This window comes from Cheilinus undulatus, linkage group 23 (genome assembly GCF_018320785.1).
Source record: "Cheilinus undulatus linkage group 23, ASM1832078v1, whole genome shotgun sequence".
In the NCBI taxonomy this organism is placed as follows: domain Eukaryota; kingdom Metazoa; phylum Chordata; class Actinopteri; order Labriformes; family Labridae; genus Cheilinus; species Cheilinus undulatus.
In genome coordinates this window covers 11,535,564-11,551,086 of record NC_054887.1, presented here as the reverse complement: position 1 = coordinate 11,551,086, position 15,523 = coordinate 11,535,564, and the positions used below count along the sequence as shown (strand labels likewise).

General features: G+C 39.1%; 1 protein-coding gene across 1 annotated transcript in view; it reads right to left on the bottom strand.

Annotated features, from left to right (window-relative positions):
* The window catches only part of ppp6r2a (protein phosphatase 6, regulatory subunit 2a), a 30,387-nt gene extending 14,894 nt beyond the window's left edge, over nucleotides 1-15,493 (bottom strand). Inside the window, exons 1-3 of the mRNA XM_041780451.1 lie at nucleotides 15,074-15,493; nucleotides 6,737-6,906; nucleotides 1,093-1,347 (exon numbers count right to left, since the gene is read on the bottom strand). Coding sequence (XP_041636385.1) covers nucleotides 1,093-1,319 — 227 coding nt within the window. The 5' untranslated portion in view covers nucleotides 1,320-1,347; nucleotides 6,737-6,906; nucleotides 15,074-15,493. The remainder of the gene's footprint in view (nucleotides 1-1,092; nucleotides 1,348-6,736; nucleotides 6,907-15,073) is intronic.
* Between the last annotated feature and the right edge of the window lie 30 nt (nucleotides 15,494-15,523).

The window sequence follows — 15,523 nt, the reverse complement described above, 5'->3', positions numbered from 1 at the left end:
TTAAAGAAAACAATCAGCATGGCCTTGAATTAGGACATGCAGCTTTCTTCATCCTGGGTGATGATGGTGTTTTCTAATGCATTGTCCTTTGGACTCAGGATCCTATTGAAAGATCCACGTTTCGCACGTAATCACTCCTTCCAAAAATTTGGGTTTCCTTCAGTTTGTTCCAAAGTGTCTCCACAAATTTGCCTGCGTTTTTTCTTTTGATCAGGAGTTCTGGGACAACTTTTGGCAAACACCTTTTTCCTGTTCAAATGTTAAAATGTGCCAAACTGTCTCTTCATCAGTGGAGACTATTTCTGCTACCATTCTTCTACTGAGTCATCTTGGACATCTTCTATGCCTTCACAAAATCTTTTGTGCCATTCAAACACATGTGCATCTGACATGCAGTGTTCCCCATACACCTCAGTTAGTGTATCAAAAGATTCGGCAGCTGTTTTGTTCAATTTCACAAAAAATTTCAAAATCAGTGAACTAAAGACGTCACTTATAGGAAACTTACAACAGTTGTGCATTAATACCCAACTTTTCATTACACTCAGTGTGACTGTGAACCAGGTGGTTTTATCCTTATAAGCGCATCTTATTATTCAACAGCCACACCTCATTTTCTGCCATTTGTCACACATGCAGCTAAACCCAAAAGCTGGAGTTTGATTTCCAGGAGTTTTATGCAGAAAAGGGTAAAAGTTGTTGCATAAAATCTTGTAGTAGACTCAAAAAAGGAAACATTAAAACATAAATCAAGATGCATATTTGAACATTCTAGATTAATTCTTTGTTGTGTCACAAAGAGGACAAGTGAATCAGTATAAAAATGCTGTTTTATGCAGTTTGAATGGACCCTTTATAATATCATGCTGTAAAAAGTGTGAACATTGATGGTCTTTTGGGATAAAGTCGTACCATACCAAACAAAATAAAAGCTTTGCCTCTGATCTGAACAAACCGTTTGGAATAATCCGACAATGTTCTAATAACACCTTTTTGATGCCTGACATCATGTGCTCTACACTAACTTCTTCACAGTTCACACCCCCATCATTAAATCAATCTCTGTTCCTCTGCTCATGGTGTTGCACTCACTTAAAGCGACTCCTCTCCTCCAGGTCGGCTGGCGGCTCTGTGGTGATGAGACTGACCAGCTCCTGCATGCAGTGGTCCTGGGAGAGGAAGAGGAGCAGCCGGCGGTTCTGGGCCTTACACTCCTGCAGGACGTCATCCTCCTCCATCAGCTCTCTCAGCGTCACGTCCTCCCTGTCCAGCAGCTGGTCGATGTGGGAGGTGGTGTGCAGGTCGAACTTCCAAAACATGGTGGCCGCTGGGACGGGGGACACAGCCCTGAAGCATTAAGGACAAGGGAGGAAGGATAAAGGAAACAAAGATAGAGGAAGTTAAGAGGACACAAGGGCCCAGCAGTGTACAGAGCAATGAAAGAAAAGGAAAGATAGAGAAGGAAATATGACAAATTTATGTAAGCAATGATGTAAGCTACAGTAGGAAATAAACTGAAGCCTGAACAGTAAATTAAGAGGGGAGTATCCCAGTTCATGCTGCAATAGGACATAGGCCATTAGGGTAGTGCATTAAACTTAATGAAAAAGAGCCTTGATCTAATTTTTCACAAGAATTTCCATTAAAACCAACAGCATTAACTACTGTTTAAATCTTCCATGTAAAAATACAAACAAGAAGCTCATTTCTACTAACTCTGCATGTTTAAGCTCAGAAAAATATATCAGTACTTTATAAAATAATTTTTCTAACCACAAAATGGACTTTAAACTGACTCTAAACGGACCTACTGATCAGGTAATCCTTCAAACTTACACAGGAGCACTGTCATGACTTTTTTCTGCCATCTTTCAGTCAGATCTTATCAAAGAAAATCATTGGTGAACATACAAAAACTCAGCCTTTTAGAATTTGGATCTTATTTTAGAGATAAAGAGGTGGAAATGTTTCTAATGGATTGACTTGTAGCTATTAGCTTCACATCTCTCTTTCCCTTCCAGTCAGCTTTCCATAAATATGTTCTGATACAGCCTCTGAGAACAGCCAACCTTTAGCAGTGACGTTCTGTGGCCTGCTCTCTTTGTGAAGGGTGTCAGTGAGTGTCTTCTGGACATTTGTCAGGTCAGCAATCTTCCCCATGATTGCAGTTGTGTGTACTGAACCAGAGTAAGAGAATGAAGGCTCGGAAATCTCTGCAAATTGGACTTTTCTATAATAATCAAATGTTTTGAAGTAGCAGATCTTTGGTTTTCACAAGCTGTAAGCCGTAATCATCAAGACAAAAAAAGTCTTGAAATGTTCACTTTGTATGAGATAAAGCTTGAATATACAGACATTTAAACTTTCTGAGGTAAACGACAGGAAAAAATGAACTATTACATGATATTCTAATTTTTTGAGATGCACCTACACAAAGAAGCGGGGGAGCAGACAACAGTAATTTTACCCTGCAGCCTCTGAGTGAAGACTACAGGACCGGGACTGATGGAGGCCAGTTTAATAACAGGGACTAAAGTATGAAGGTGATTAACTGTGGCTCTGACTTGGGCAGCAGGGACAATGAAGACAATGAGGTTACAGAGAGGTCAGCCCTGGGGTGCCAGGAGTAAAACCCAGGAAGCACTCCACCTCAGTACAGCAAAAAATCTCCTCTGCTAAATTTAATTATAATGACATGCAGTTATAAAAACTCAAATTATAGTTTTGTTCAACTAAAGGCATGAAAATAAATAAAGAAACATGATCTTTTGTTTTATTTAACATGTTTGCACATGGACTCTGGAACATTTTAGATTATTTTTTATCAGAACTGGTTGATGTTTTTGAGTTTTTCGCATCCATCCAAGTCATTTGAATGCTTGACTGACTTCTCAGACCAGTAGCTGTGGCTCCTTTCTCTGCTTTTTCCTTTCTCACTCTTGCGCTGGACTACTGTAGGCCCTGAGACCTACATGGCTGAAACATGGCGGCTTTTTAAATTAGTTGGCTATTATAATAAAGGCTTTTTAAATATTTCCTTCCCTGTTTTTTAAAATTATTCAGTGTGGTTTTCTATTTTACTGTACCACAGAATCAGCTTCATTATAATTTGTTTCATGGAGTTAAAGACCATTTATCCTTATACTGTGAATGATTGCAACAAACTGAAAAAGAAATACACTGTATCCAAAAATGCATCTGAAAATAACAAAAGTCTTTAAACTTGACTTTCATAATACATATTAACAAATGTGTCTCGCTGAAATTGTAGCAAATCAAATTTTCCAGAGTCAAGCTAAGACATTTGGATAATGCTGCTAGAGATTGATCAACCCTTGCATTTAAATGCCTTAATAGGACCAAAACTGGCCTTGGTGTTCTGTGCATGCTCTACAGTAACAGCTATGACCCCCATGTCAAACAGCATACATGCTCAGTGTAGCAAAAACTGCACTGATGTCAAATCACCATAAGCTGGGGGGACACAACAGACTGCCCATGGCTCCCCATTGGGCCCTTGGAGGATAATTTTATTCTGAAAATCTGAGAAGGAAAAAATATGACATGCTATTGTTTAACTTTTTTTTCTTACATTTAAATAAAACCTTCAACTTAGCTACTTTTCAAACAAGAATCAGATAATTATTGTATTTGTGTAATTTTGCATGATTAAAAAAAAATACTTATCATTCCTGTTTTGGTTCAAGCTTCATTTTTAAGGCTCTTTGAAGTTGCAATTTTCCTGCATGTGTATTTCACCAATCAAAACACAACTTATCATCAGTCGCAGTCATAGGGCGCACTCACAGGCCATCCGTATCGTGCCGTATTCTAACCGTGCTGAAGCCCATTTGACCCCCTCCCCTGTCCCCCCTTTGGCCCGCACTCACACTGCTCAACGCATCCAGGCCTGGGCACGGATACGTCAAGCGCCGACGTCATCACACGAAGCATCCACCGCTGATGAACTTATACGTGTTGATGACTCAGTACATATAAGTGTTGTTTTTTAGGCTGTAAAATAGCAACAGATTTATACGATATCTGGTCTGACACCGGAGTTATTTCAGCTGACCTGGGATCTGTAGCTACGTTAACTAGCTATACAGGGTACAGTGAGGAGGGAGAGAGAGAGAAAGCAGTTCATAGCGGAGAATTATCGCTCACAGCATATAATCTTGAGCCTGATCAGAGTTCCAAGCACTTCTGATGAATGAAACCCGGACTTTTTAACTCGTATGAGCCCCTACAGCCGCTCTTCTGCGTGTCAATATACTATCTGAATCCCCATGGAATTCTTTTATGCACCATGAACTGAGCCTTTTCTCTGCGTTTGGATGCCTGTCAGTGCTGCACCAAACAAGCTCTCATGTCAAAGGACAGCCTGTGTCCAGAGAATGGATTAAATATTCAGATAACATTTTTTTAACGGTGACAAGAGCAATTTTAACCACCTGATGAGAGCTGGAGGTGAATGCGCCTCAGGATTAAAAAACAATGTTCCGTCCAAACGGCAGCGATCAAGATCCCACTTTCACTTCTTGGTGACAAGAAATAGAATTAGAGGTAAGTTCATTCAGTGGATGACAGTTTGGCATTATAATTTTATAATAAGAGAGGTTAAATCAGCCGTGAGAATAACCGGCACACACATGTCCGCATAATTGGCACTCTCCTTTACGCACAGAGGATGAAAGGTGTTTGTTATCCTGTGAGCTGCTGGTTGTGACTCAATTAAGGGAAGAAGCTTTATTTTACAAACCAAAAATCCTCTCACAGTGGTTAAAGCCTGACTTGGCGCGAAACTGGTCAGAAATGTGGACTGGACTGGGATCCATTAGAACGAGGTCATAGTAAAGCTGTGTGAAGTTAAATTCTTTTGCTCTTATAAAGTCCTTGTAACTTGTTGAAGATCAAAGAGACAAAATATACAGTGCTCAACAAATTTATTAGACCACCTGTCATAAAAACAAGAAAACATAAATATTTTAGAAATCTTTCAAAAACTTGTTTAAAACTAAAAATGTTATTGTTATTTATTTGGCAACAACAAACTGAAACAACTAAATAGTCCTTTTTCACACATAATAACCAAAAACTTCATATTTTGTAAGGCCTCCTTTGGCCTTGATAACAGCTGGCATTCTTGCTGGCATTGTTTTTATGCACTTTTCCACAGTCTCTTTTGTTATTGAGTTTCAAATAGTTTCTAGCTGTTCCCACAGACTTGCTTTAGATGAAACTTGTGTGCGATCAATCTTTGAATCTACTAAATCCCAAATTAGTTTTATTGGATTCAATTCCGGACTTTGACTTGGCCAGTCCATCAGTTCCAGTACTCCAGATTCCTTTTTCTTGGTCACATAGTCTCTGCACAGCTTTGAAGTATACTTGGGGTCATTGTCTTGTTGGAATCTAATAATGGAATCTCCACCGTGTTTCACTGTGGGTGCAATGCATCTGTCATCAAAACGTTCTCCAGCTTTTCTGCGGATATAAACACGACAATGCTGACTGAAGAGTTCAAACTTGGACTCGTCCGTCCAGAGTACCTTCTTCCAGTCATCAACAGTCCAGTGTTTGTGCTCCCTGGCAAATCTGAGGTGTTTCTGGATGTTTGCAGGCCTTAATAATGGCTTCTTAGCAGCTATTCTTCCCTTTAAGCCTTGTTCCATCAGTTGTCTGCTTATGGTCATTCTGGAGACTTTCTCAGACTCTGATCTAGAAGCATTCATCTCTGCCTGAAGATCAGCAGTGGTCTTCCCTCTGTCTCTAGTACTTAAAAATCTTGAGGTGTCTGACATCTGCTTCAGTTAACTTTTGTTTCCTGCCTCTTCCTTGGCGCATTTTGTAAGTATCGGTCTCAGCAATTGACTCCATAACATACCTGACCACACTGTGAGAACACTTTATGTCTTTCACTATTTGTCTCAGAGACTATCCAGCATCATGAAGTGCTTTAATGCGGACTCTTTCATTTTCAGTGAGCTCTCCACGTTTTACCATTTTGAACAGGAATGAGGAATTTCAAACTGAATTTACCTTTTTATACCCAAATTTGAGCCAGCTCACTCATTTTTCTGTTCAGCAATGCAAGTAAATAACTATAATTTGACAGATTAATCAAGAAATATTAATGTGCTTTATTGTTTTTTCAGCTTTTTTGTAAATTGGTAAATTTGAAACTTCAGGGATAACAATAATAATTATATTTTAGCATCAAAAATATCATTTCGGTTAAAGAGCTTCTACATAATGGTGTATTAACCATTGCAGAAAGCACGTAACGATTGCACTCACACTGGCCAAGCATACTGGACTTTAGGCTGAAACGGGCCCAGGCACAGTACGGATGGCCTAGTGAGTGCACCCATAGACATAAAGAGGGCTCCAGAAATATAGCTAAAGTATCTCAATTGCCCCCTTGTGGCTGGCTTCAGTATAGGTGATAAGTAGTATATAAGAGGTGACAGGTATATTGCCACACTGTAAAAAGCTTAAATTTCCATTCATTTTTAAAGAAATAACATTTTTACAAGAATATGTTAATTCGACCAAAATATTTATTTTAGTTTAGTTCATTTCAATGTCCAGTAAATGGAGTTAATGACCCCTGTACTACAGAAAATAAATAAAGGACAACGGTTGGGTTATTACTGTCCAAATAGAAGTAGTCATGTACTAGATAAATATGAAAAAAGACAAACATGCCATACAGCAAAGTGCTCTCACATACCAGTGGATGAAATGTGGATATCTTTAATCAGACCTCCCCCACGGGCAGGCAGGCATTTGTGTTTGTGCAGACGACAGAGAGTGTGGTGAGGCCTGGCATTTATCAGCATGGGTCTCCTCTTAAAACGCAGGCCTCTTTAGGAGATGAGACGCTGAGAGGCTCACCATAACCTGCAACGACATGAGACAGAGATTATCAATGAACTTTTAGAAGAAAGAAATTAAAATCTGCTGACACATCAGCTGAACATGATTTTATTTCCTTGGAATATATGTTTTTTTTTAGAGTTGCGTTGTCCTTGAGGTTGGTCATATATATATTTGCACAGGTAGTGCATTAAATTCAAACATGTTTGTTGTTATAAACAAAGCAAACTTTGTTTTCAATCACAGTCCTTCAATCTAGTATCTCCAGAAAAATGTACACCGGCAGGAATGTAACCACCTGCTTGATAGCATGGATCTACCTGTTGTCAGTAACTATGGTACTATGTTGTTAATGTATAACTCAGTGTAAATACTATGTTAAAAAGTCACTGGTACCATCATTCCAGTAAGACCCAGCATTGCAAACACATTAAAAACAAATCTGGTTGTGCCACGTTCTCAGGCTCCATGTTAGTCATGATGTTGTGGCCTTGGTGCTTAAAGTGACAGCTGATGATTATGATGTCAGGGAGGACTGATATGTTGTTAGTATCTCTAATAGTCCCACGCATAGTGTAGGTTTTAGTTTAATGACAGACAAAATTGGAACATCAGTGTTTCCTCCCCACAGAAGTCAGACTAGCATAGTCCCTCCCCTTCATTCATCCAAACTTTTAAAAGCTCATCTCAAAAGGAACCCGTGCAAATGTGTCACATTATCTCTTTCCTATATGAACACGATCAGACATGAAAAACACAGGAAAGTAGTCACTTTTTCTTATTAAGGACATGTGAAGCTGCAAAACATGTAAATAATGAAGGGATTCTTTTCTCATGGAAATTACTTCATGTACTCAATTGTTATTTGATTCTTTGATCCATATCAACAAGGATTTCTTAGACTGGGGCTCCTGTAGTTTACACCCCTCCCCTCCTTCATCACAGAGTCGCACACACAACAGCATGGCTATGGTCGCAAATCCTGAGTTTGATCCCATAAGAACTGTATATTTTTGTCAGCTGTTTGTACCTGGTTCAGGTTTGCAGCTTCGGACCATGAACACACAACAGCACGCTGCAATATTTGTTTAAAAGCTATGGCAACTAAAGGAAGCAGCACAGCTAACATGTGTCAACATCTCAATCAAAGACATGCAGCTGAGAGGCGAAAGTGTGTCTCACCACAGAATTGACAAATCCACTGCGTCCATCAAACACACACTTAAAGCAGTCAATAGCACTGAAATCTAGCGGTGGGCACTGGGCAATAAACCAGTATCAATACTGTCAATTGTAAAAATTCTGTCATGGAATGGTCTTCTGCATCGCCGCGTAACCAGTTTTTAAATGGGTGCGTTCAGCCGTAGAGCCCACGCAAGAAGCAACCACTAGCTAGTAAAGTGATAGGAGACGGCTTATTTTGAGTCCAGTCAGCAGTAAGTTTTGCTCTAGCAGTAAAAGCAGCCACGTAACTAACTGAATGTCACTCACTCGTGCAGCTGTATTTAAACTGTAATACAGTTAACAGGTTAAACCTGTGTTTTTCCTCTCTTAGTTTAATGTCTGTAATAATTAAGGACTGTGTTCGCTTTGCAGAGTGTATCTGTCGGTCTATATGGGGTTTTAACACAAGTTGGGTCACCTCGGTTTGTTTTTAGCTCAGCGCTGCAGTGCTTCCCCTTAAACAACAGTTTGAAATGTGTTTAAACTCCTGACTCGCTTAAGAAGTCCATGCTCAGTCCTAGAAGCGAGCTGTGGCGTTAAATGAGACGGAGATGTATGAAGAGATGCAGCAGTCATGCTGCACTTGCAGAAAGTCGCCAGTACCACTGCAGAAACTTAGTTGAACAATGATAAAAACGCTACTTCCGACAATTGATATTTATTAAGGGCTTTTATTGGGAACGCCCCCAATGGGAATTAAGGAGTAGCTGATTAAAGCTTGACTCATCTCAGCATTACAGAGGTGAAACCTAAACCTATAGGAGCAGTATCACAATATTGAACATACAGAGATTAAAAAAACCAAACATTTCTTTATGTTACGTTCAGACATGAATTCTGTATGCCATCACAGGTTTCTGCAAATAACTGCAGCCTTTCTGTGTTGATGTACACTCTCCTTGCAGTAAAAATTCAGTTGGTATTTGTTACATTTAATTCAGAAATTAAAAGAAAAACATGTTTTTTCTTTTTTTGGTCATTTGTGTGTGTTTTTTAAACAAGGATAAGAAAAAATCGTTCAAAACCGTAAATAGAATTTTTTAAAGAAAATCGGGGATTAGATTTTTAGGCCATATTGCCCAGGCCTATCAGCCAGTATCAGTCATGTTGACAAACATCAAGCATCAGCAAATAATGTGGCATAAAAAGATATCAGTGTCCAATGTTTATTATTTTGATGCCGGCATCTGGCATGCCTAACTGCTCATTCAACAGAGATTTTTTTTTTTTTTTGCTGGGCAGTAGAGGTCACATGCTGGACAAACTCTTCTATGTTTTATGGTCAAACACAAGAAAACATGTTGTCATTATGGGAGTGTTAGACCAAAAGAAGTCATGGATTGCTTAAGCCAATGGTTTAATTTTCATTTCAAATATCAACATCAGTATTGGCATTAATTTTCTCATATCTAATGTGCAGTTATATAGAAAATTAAACATACAACCAATCGTGATACATTGAGATTAAATCGAATAGTGAGACTAGAAAGGATGCCCATCCTTAGCAATTACTTATACAACTGTTCTAGGCTTCTATCAGCCAATGATCTGATATCCATACATTGACCAGGATCTAAAAGAGTAAAGAGTAACTAAAACTATGTTCACACTGCAGTTAAAAGTGACCTGAATCTTATTTTTTTTTGCTCATATGACTCACATCTGATGTTTTTCTGACAGTGTGAGCAGCACTAGTCACATTGAATCTGACCTTTTCCAATCAGATTCAGGCCACTTTTGTATGCGGTTCTAAATCAGATACCTATCTGATCTATTGGGATTTGACTGCAGTGTGAACAGCCAAAACAAAAAAAATCAGAGAAAAAATCTGAATTGAGCAATAAGGCCTGCAATGTGAACATGGCCTAAGAGTGGTATCAGTTTCAAAAGACTGTGAAAAGTTCTGTAGGCAGAACATGACATTTTATATAGGGGTGCACCAATCGATCGGCCAAAATCGGTATTGGCGCCGATTTCCTTAATTTTAGGAGATCAGCAATCGGCCGATCCTTGTAAATAAGATCGGTGGATAAGTTTGGTTTTATATGCCTCTACCTACTAAAATGTGAAAAATGAAAGACTAAAGGCCAAAATCGGAATCGGCAGGTGAGGCTTTTTAAAGATCAGTGATCAGCCAGAAAATTGCAATCGGTGCACCCCTAATTTTATATAAAAACCACTCACATACCCTAGAATAAAACCCAATAGTTTAGTCCAAAAATGTGAATTATGCATGCATCAGTAATTTTAGGTCATCCCAGTGAGAATATTCGCAAGCAACCAAAATGGCTGTAAGGGCAAACCTTTCATAACAACAAACCGACTAGGAAATTACATCTCCCTGGTTTTTACATTACTATTTTAGGAATTAATTTAGTGTCATGAAAAGACATTTAAATAAATTGCATAGGACCATTGCAAATGAAACATTTAGCCTCACATTATTATGCAGTATATGGTACAGTATCATTTAGCTTTAATACATGTTAGGCCAAGATTTGGCCAAGTCAATCAAGATTAAGGCCAGTTTTCAGCCGGGTTTAATGCTGAGATATACACAGAAAGCCAACCCCCCACTCTATACTTAAAACATAATTAACAAAGTTTAGTCAACATCTACTTCTCATGTCTCATTGACATCGTGTGACAGGTTTTTAAATAACCTTAACCAGAGGGTGGTACATAAGGAGTGCATCTTAAATGATTTAGTATATGATGCTATTGCAACTACACAGCTTTGCTTAGTTCGTGTTGCCTCGTATGGTTACTGTGGCAGTTAATCTGGACAACGTTTTGTGTGACAAAACACATTTACATCTGCTAGGTTTGTCGCTGCTAATGTGTCTCTCTTAGCAACATGCTATCAACTGTTGATGGTGGAAGTAAAACTGAAGGAGGAAATTAAAGTGCTTCCTCCTTTTCTAGTTTCTTTTTTTTTTTTTCCTGAGGAGGACCCGTCCCTGCACATGCAGCAGCAAGCAGCAGTGTCCATCTGGCATACATTTACAGAGTACACAAGTGCAATAATAACCCCGCTGAATGCTCCCTGTGGACACAGAGCAGGGAAGCAAATGCTTGACTTTACATCCAAAATAGAACCCACCAGAGGCAACCTCAACAAAAACAGTCTACTGGCACACAGAGTATGAAAAGAGGAACAATAGCACATGTAAAGGGCATATATGTTGATGCCATGCGCTGACAATAGTCTGTAAATTAATCAAGCAAAAGGGAAACCTCACCTAAACTTTTATGCAAGCTCTCCCACTAAATCAAAATGTAGACACAACTGCTGGAGAGAAAAATTTTACAATGCTGTTTAAGATAATTAGCAGGATACGTGCACAGAAAGATCTAACAATCTCTGAGAGTGAACTGAGAACAAACAAATCTACAATTACACTCAGCCTGTTGCTGCTTCAATGCACCTTTAGCTATATGCTGGAGCTGCCAAATAAGTAAACAGCTCTGTCATTAATGTCATTAATGTTTTGGTACTTAGTTGTTTTACGGAAAAAATAATAAGCTTTATTGGCCAGCTATGTTTACATACAATGTCTGCATAACTCTGCTCTCTAAGTAAAGCATTAAACATGAAATATTACACTATTAAACACACAGTATGTCAATTCCACAACCACAGGGCTCTCAAAATTACAAAAAGAGAATGTCAAGGGTAGCCGTGAATCACCGGAGTGATTCCCTACTATTCTGCCCCAACAGACCCAGATGAATATGGTCTCCTAATGGACCGTAGTCGAAACAAGCAGAGGGAGCTTGGACGACAGAACCTGTAGCTGATGGCAGAGAATAATCGTGGTCCATCATAAGTATAAAACTTGAGTGAGTTACAGCAACATAACAGGAGCTGTTTCCACTTCCATACATGGCAATCGCTGACCTATTATCTGGTGTTAGCACAATAACAATAAACATAGCTTGCTTTCATGTTGGATAGCCACCGTGACAAGACACTGAAGTTACAACTTTAGAAAACCTGGAATTTCTCTGGCCTTGAAAGCTGTTGGAAAAATTTTAGGTAATTTAAGTGCACAGATAGGTTTAGTCAGACATTTTAGTTTGAAAATTCTATGATTTGTACCTTTAAAGTGATATATATTTAATTGGGCATACACTGTGTGATTTCAAGCTGACTCTATGCCAGTTGTGGTGGAATGTTAGCTCATACTAGCTCATACGATCATCACGCGCTATTTAAAGTAAACAGCGACAAAAATCTGCAGTTTCCTCACACTGATGTTGAAGTCGTATCCAATTTAAACCCCCCCATCCTACACACACAAACAGCATCACCATCCATGTCAGGAATATTTACTGCACATTTATATCTTCTACTAAAGCAGGGGTGTGGGGGTATTAGAAAGTCATTCCTTGCTATTGCCATGATGCTGTAAGATGCTGTCTGACAGTTTACAAATGAAAAAATACCACAAAGTTGAGGACTGAGCTCATGGTTCTGCTCTCACTGTGGGGATGTCTGGACTCAGAAATCCATCCGACCGGTCAGGAGCAGCAGGTTGAACTGTAGTCAGGCCATGGTTGGCCGTCATATCCTCCTGTACACTAACTTGACATGCCAGATGGATTTGCTTCACACATCCACCTGGAAAACCACTTATACACAGCGTTTGGGAAAGGGCAGAGCCTTTAAAAAAAAACATCAGAGGGTGATTGGATTAACGTTCTGTCACATATTCACAGGCCAGTCAGAGCAACAAAACATGTGACGTGGCCGCTATCAAGCTGCACCCATACCGAGGACTAAACCCCATAGGAAACTGCATAATGCGAACCATGGCGACTGTAGACATGTCAGTACAGAACTTCTTGAAAATAAAACAACTCAATGCTGTTCTTTGATCCTCCGTTAACAGAGGAATTTCGTCAAGTTCTGATAAAACTGCACTTCAGCAGCGTCCACGCTAATGTCTTCCACCATAATTGCATCTGTCTCTTGTTGCTGCTTGCGTAAGTCACGACTCTGCTGTGCTAGAAAGTACTGCCCCTCGTCGCTGGTTGGTCCTGTCACTTTCTAACCGGGCCCAAACGGTTCAGACAGGAGCTTTGCAAAATGGATTCACCAGTGAGATACACGGAAATTGGCGTATCCATCTGCTATGCAGGGTTACCTGTGCACAGTATGACAAACAACACACGATACATCATAAGTCAGCACAACTTCCAAGTGAGTCGTGTGACTCAAAATGTGTGGCTGAATCGGATTAAAGTGGCACAGTGACTGCCCAGGTGTAGAGCTAGGCCCATCATGACAGTTGGGGCAGACACTGATACAGATGTTTAACATCACATTATAGACAATGCTGATACCAAGGTTTATTTAAATCCCTTCTTTTAGTATAAGACTCCGAGTACACCGACATTTCCTCTCACATTTAACCATGAAAACAGATCATAGTTTGTCTAAACTATAAATATATTCATATGTTTAAGTCTACATAATGCTACAGCTCATAGGTAAGGAATATGAATCGTGCTGTAATAAACAAGACAAGAAATTATGTACCTATGCAGAGTGTTTTTTTTATGGGGTAGATAATTTTACAGTATTTACATTTTAAAAATGTGTATTGATCAATAAAGAATGAGGGAATGATACTGATATTAGGGCTGAAAGATTTTGCAAAAACCTTTAACTGCAATTAATTTCACTCATATTGCAAATAGTATATAAAATGTATTGAAAGGAATGTTTTTTAATTGCCATTTTAAACAAGAAAAAATAGACTAAACAATGACCAGTATTATTTTCTTCAAACTTTTCTCATAGTTGCATTCAAAGGTACAGTGGATATTTGTGAATGTAAGTGTATGTTCCTTGGTTTTCTGAGCACAAAATCGCTTTCAATTACATCTGCAAAGGTGCAATGTGTTTCTTGTATTTTTCAATTACAGTAAAACTGATCAACTTTATCAACAAAATAGACCTTTAGTTCAGACTTTAATGGCTTAATATTAGAAGTGTGTTCACTACTAACACGTTTTAATTGTAGAATGAAAAATACAGTATATACTGATACCAGCCCTCCTTCCATGTAAAAAATCTACCACATAAGGGGTGCACATTTGTTAAGACGATATAACAATGAAAGACACGCACTTGTGTGTAGCTTAAGAAATGTAAAATGAGCTGCTGTAGCCTTGGCATGAAGTGCACATCAACTGACTTGTGGCTGGAGCTCAGATTTCTGTTTACTTCAACTCCAGTAGAGGCACCACTACCAAATAATACAAGACACAAAAAATGAAGACATCTGCTCGACTGTGATGGCAGACTCCACAGTTATTTAATACGACGATTTAACATATGCTCCTAATATACAGATAGATAGATAGATAGATAGAACTTTGAAAGCATATATTTATTAATCTCGACAGTGTTTAACGTTGATTTCAGCAACTCAGCAAGACTTGGTCGCTGCTGGCCTCAGAAACTCCGAATGGCTGCACTGAGAAACACTTCTTTGGTTGACTAGCTCTTTAGTTTCGGATATAAATAACCTGAGTATAGAATCTATAAATTATTTTGAATGAAGTATCAATGGGACAAAAGTAATGAAGGCTGATTGCGATGGTAACCAGGTAAAACACAAGTTAATAACTACGTTACGTTAACTAGCTTCAAGTGCTCAAACAGCTCAACTGAACCTTTCGGCAAACTTAGCCGATTAGCAAACATCAGCTTTATGACAATTTAAATTGATACGTTTGAACCACAAAGTTGTCAAGTTAGCAAACATTTGGCTACCGTTTACGTTAGTTCCTCCTTTGCTGTTTAGCACGTAAGCTAATTAGCAACCAACAGTTAACGTGTCCAAGGCTAAACTTAAATAGCTCTAAACTTAGGTTCAACTTTGTCCATGCAGCAGCAGAGTTGACGTTAGCTAGCCCCCCAAACTCACGGGGATATTTTCGTCCAAAAACTTACCTTTGATTGCAAGTCCGCTGCTATTCCTTCCGTCTGTATGAGACTGTTGGTGGAGTTTTTCGTCAGGCAGCCTGCTACTAAGTCACTAGCTTTCCAGCTAACTCTCAGCTAGCCGTGTAAGCTAACATACATTAGCCTGTGAGTGATTTGTTTTGAAGAAGGGTCAGTCTGCGACAGCTCAGGCTACAGTTAGCTAGCTCAACTTGGCTAACGTTAGTCAAATCTGGCTTTAAAGTCTAGCAAATGGGCGCTTTCCCAACGTTAACGGCTACTTGACGCAAACAGGAAAAACTGTTGTTTCAACAATGAGTTTATGTTTCGTACTCACGAGCGGAATAATTCAAACGCGAGGCTAAGTTTAGCAAGCAAAGCAGGAAAAACTCAGTCATATTTTTCGAATCAAAATGGCGACATGCTACGAGAGCGCGCACCGGAGCTACATTGGGCACG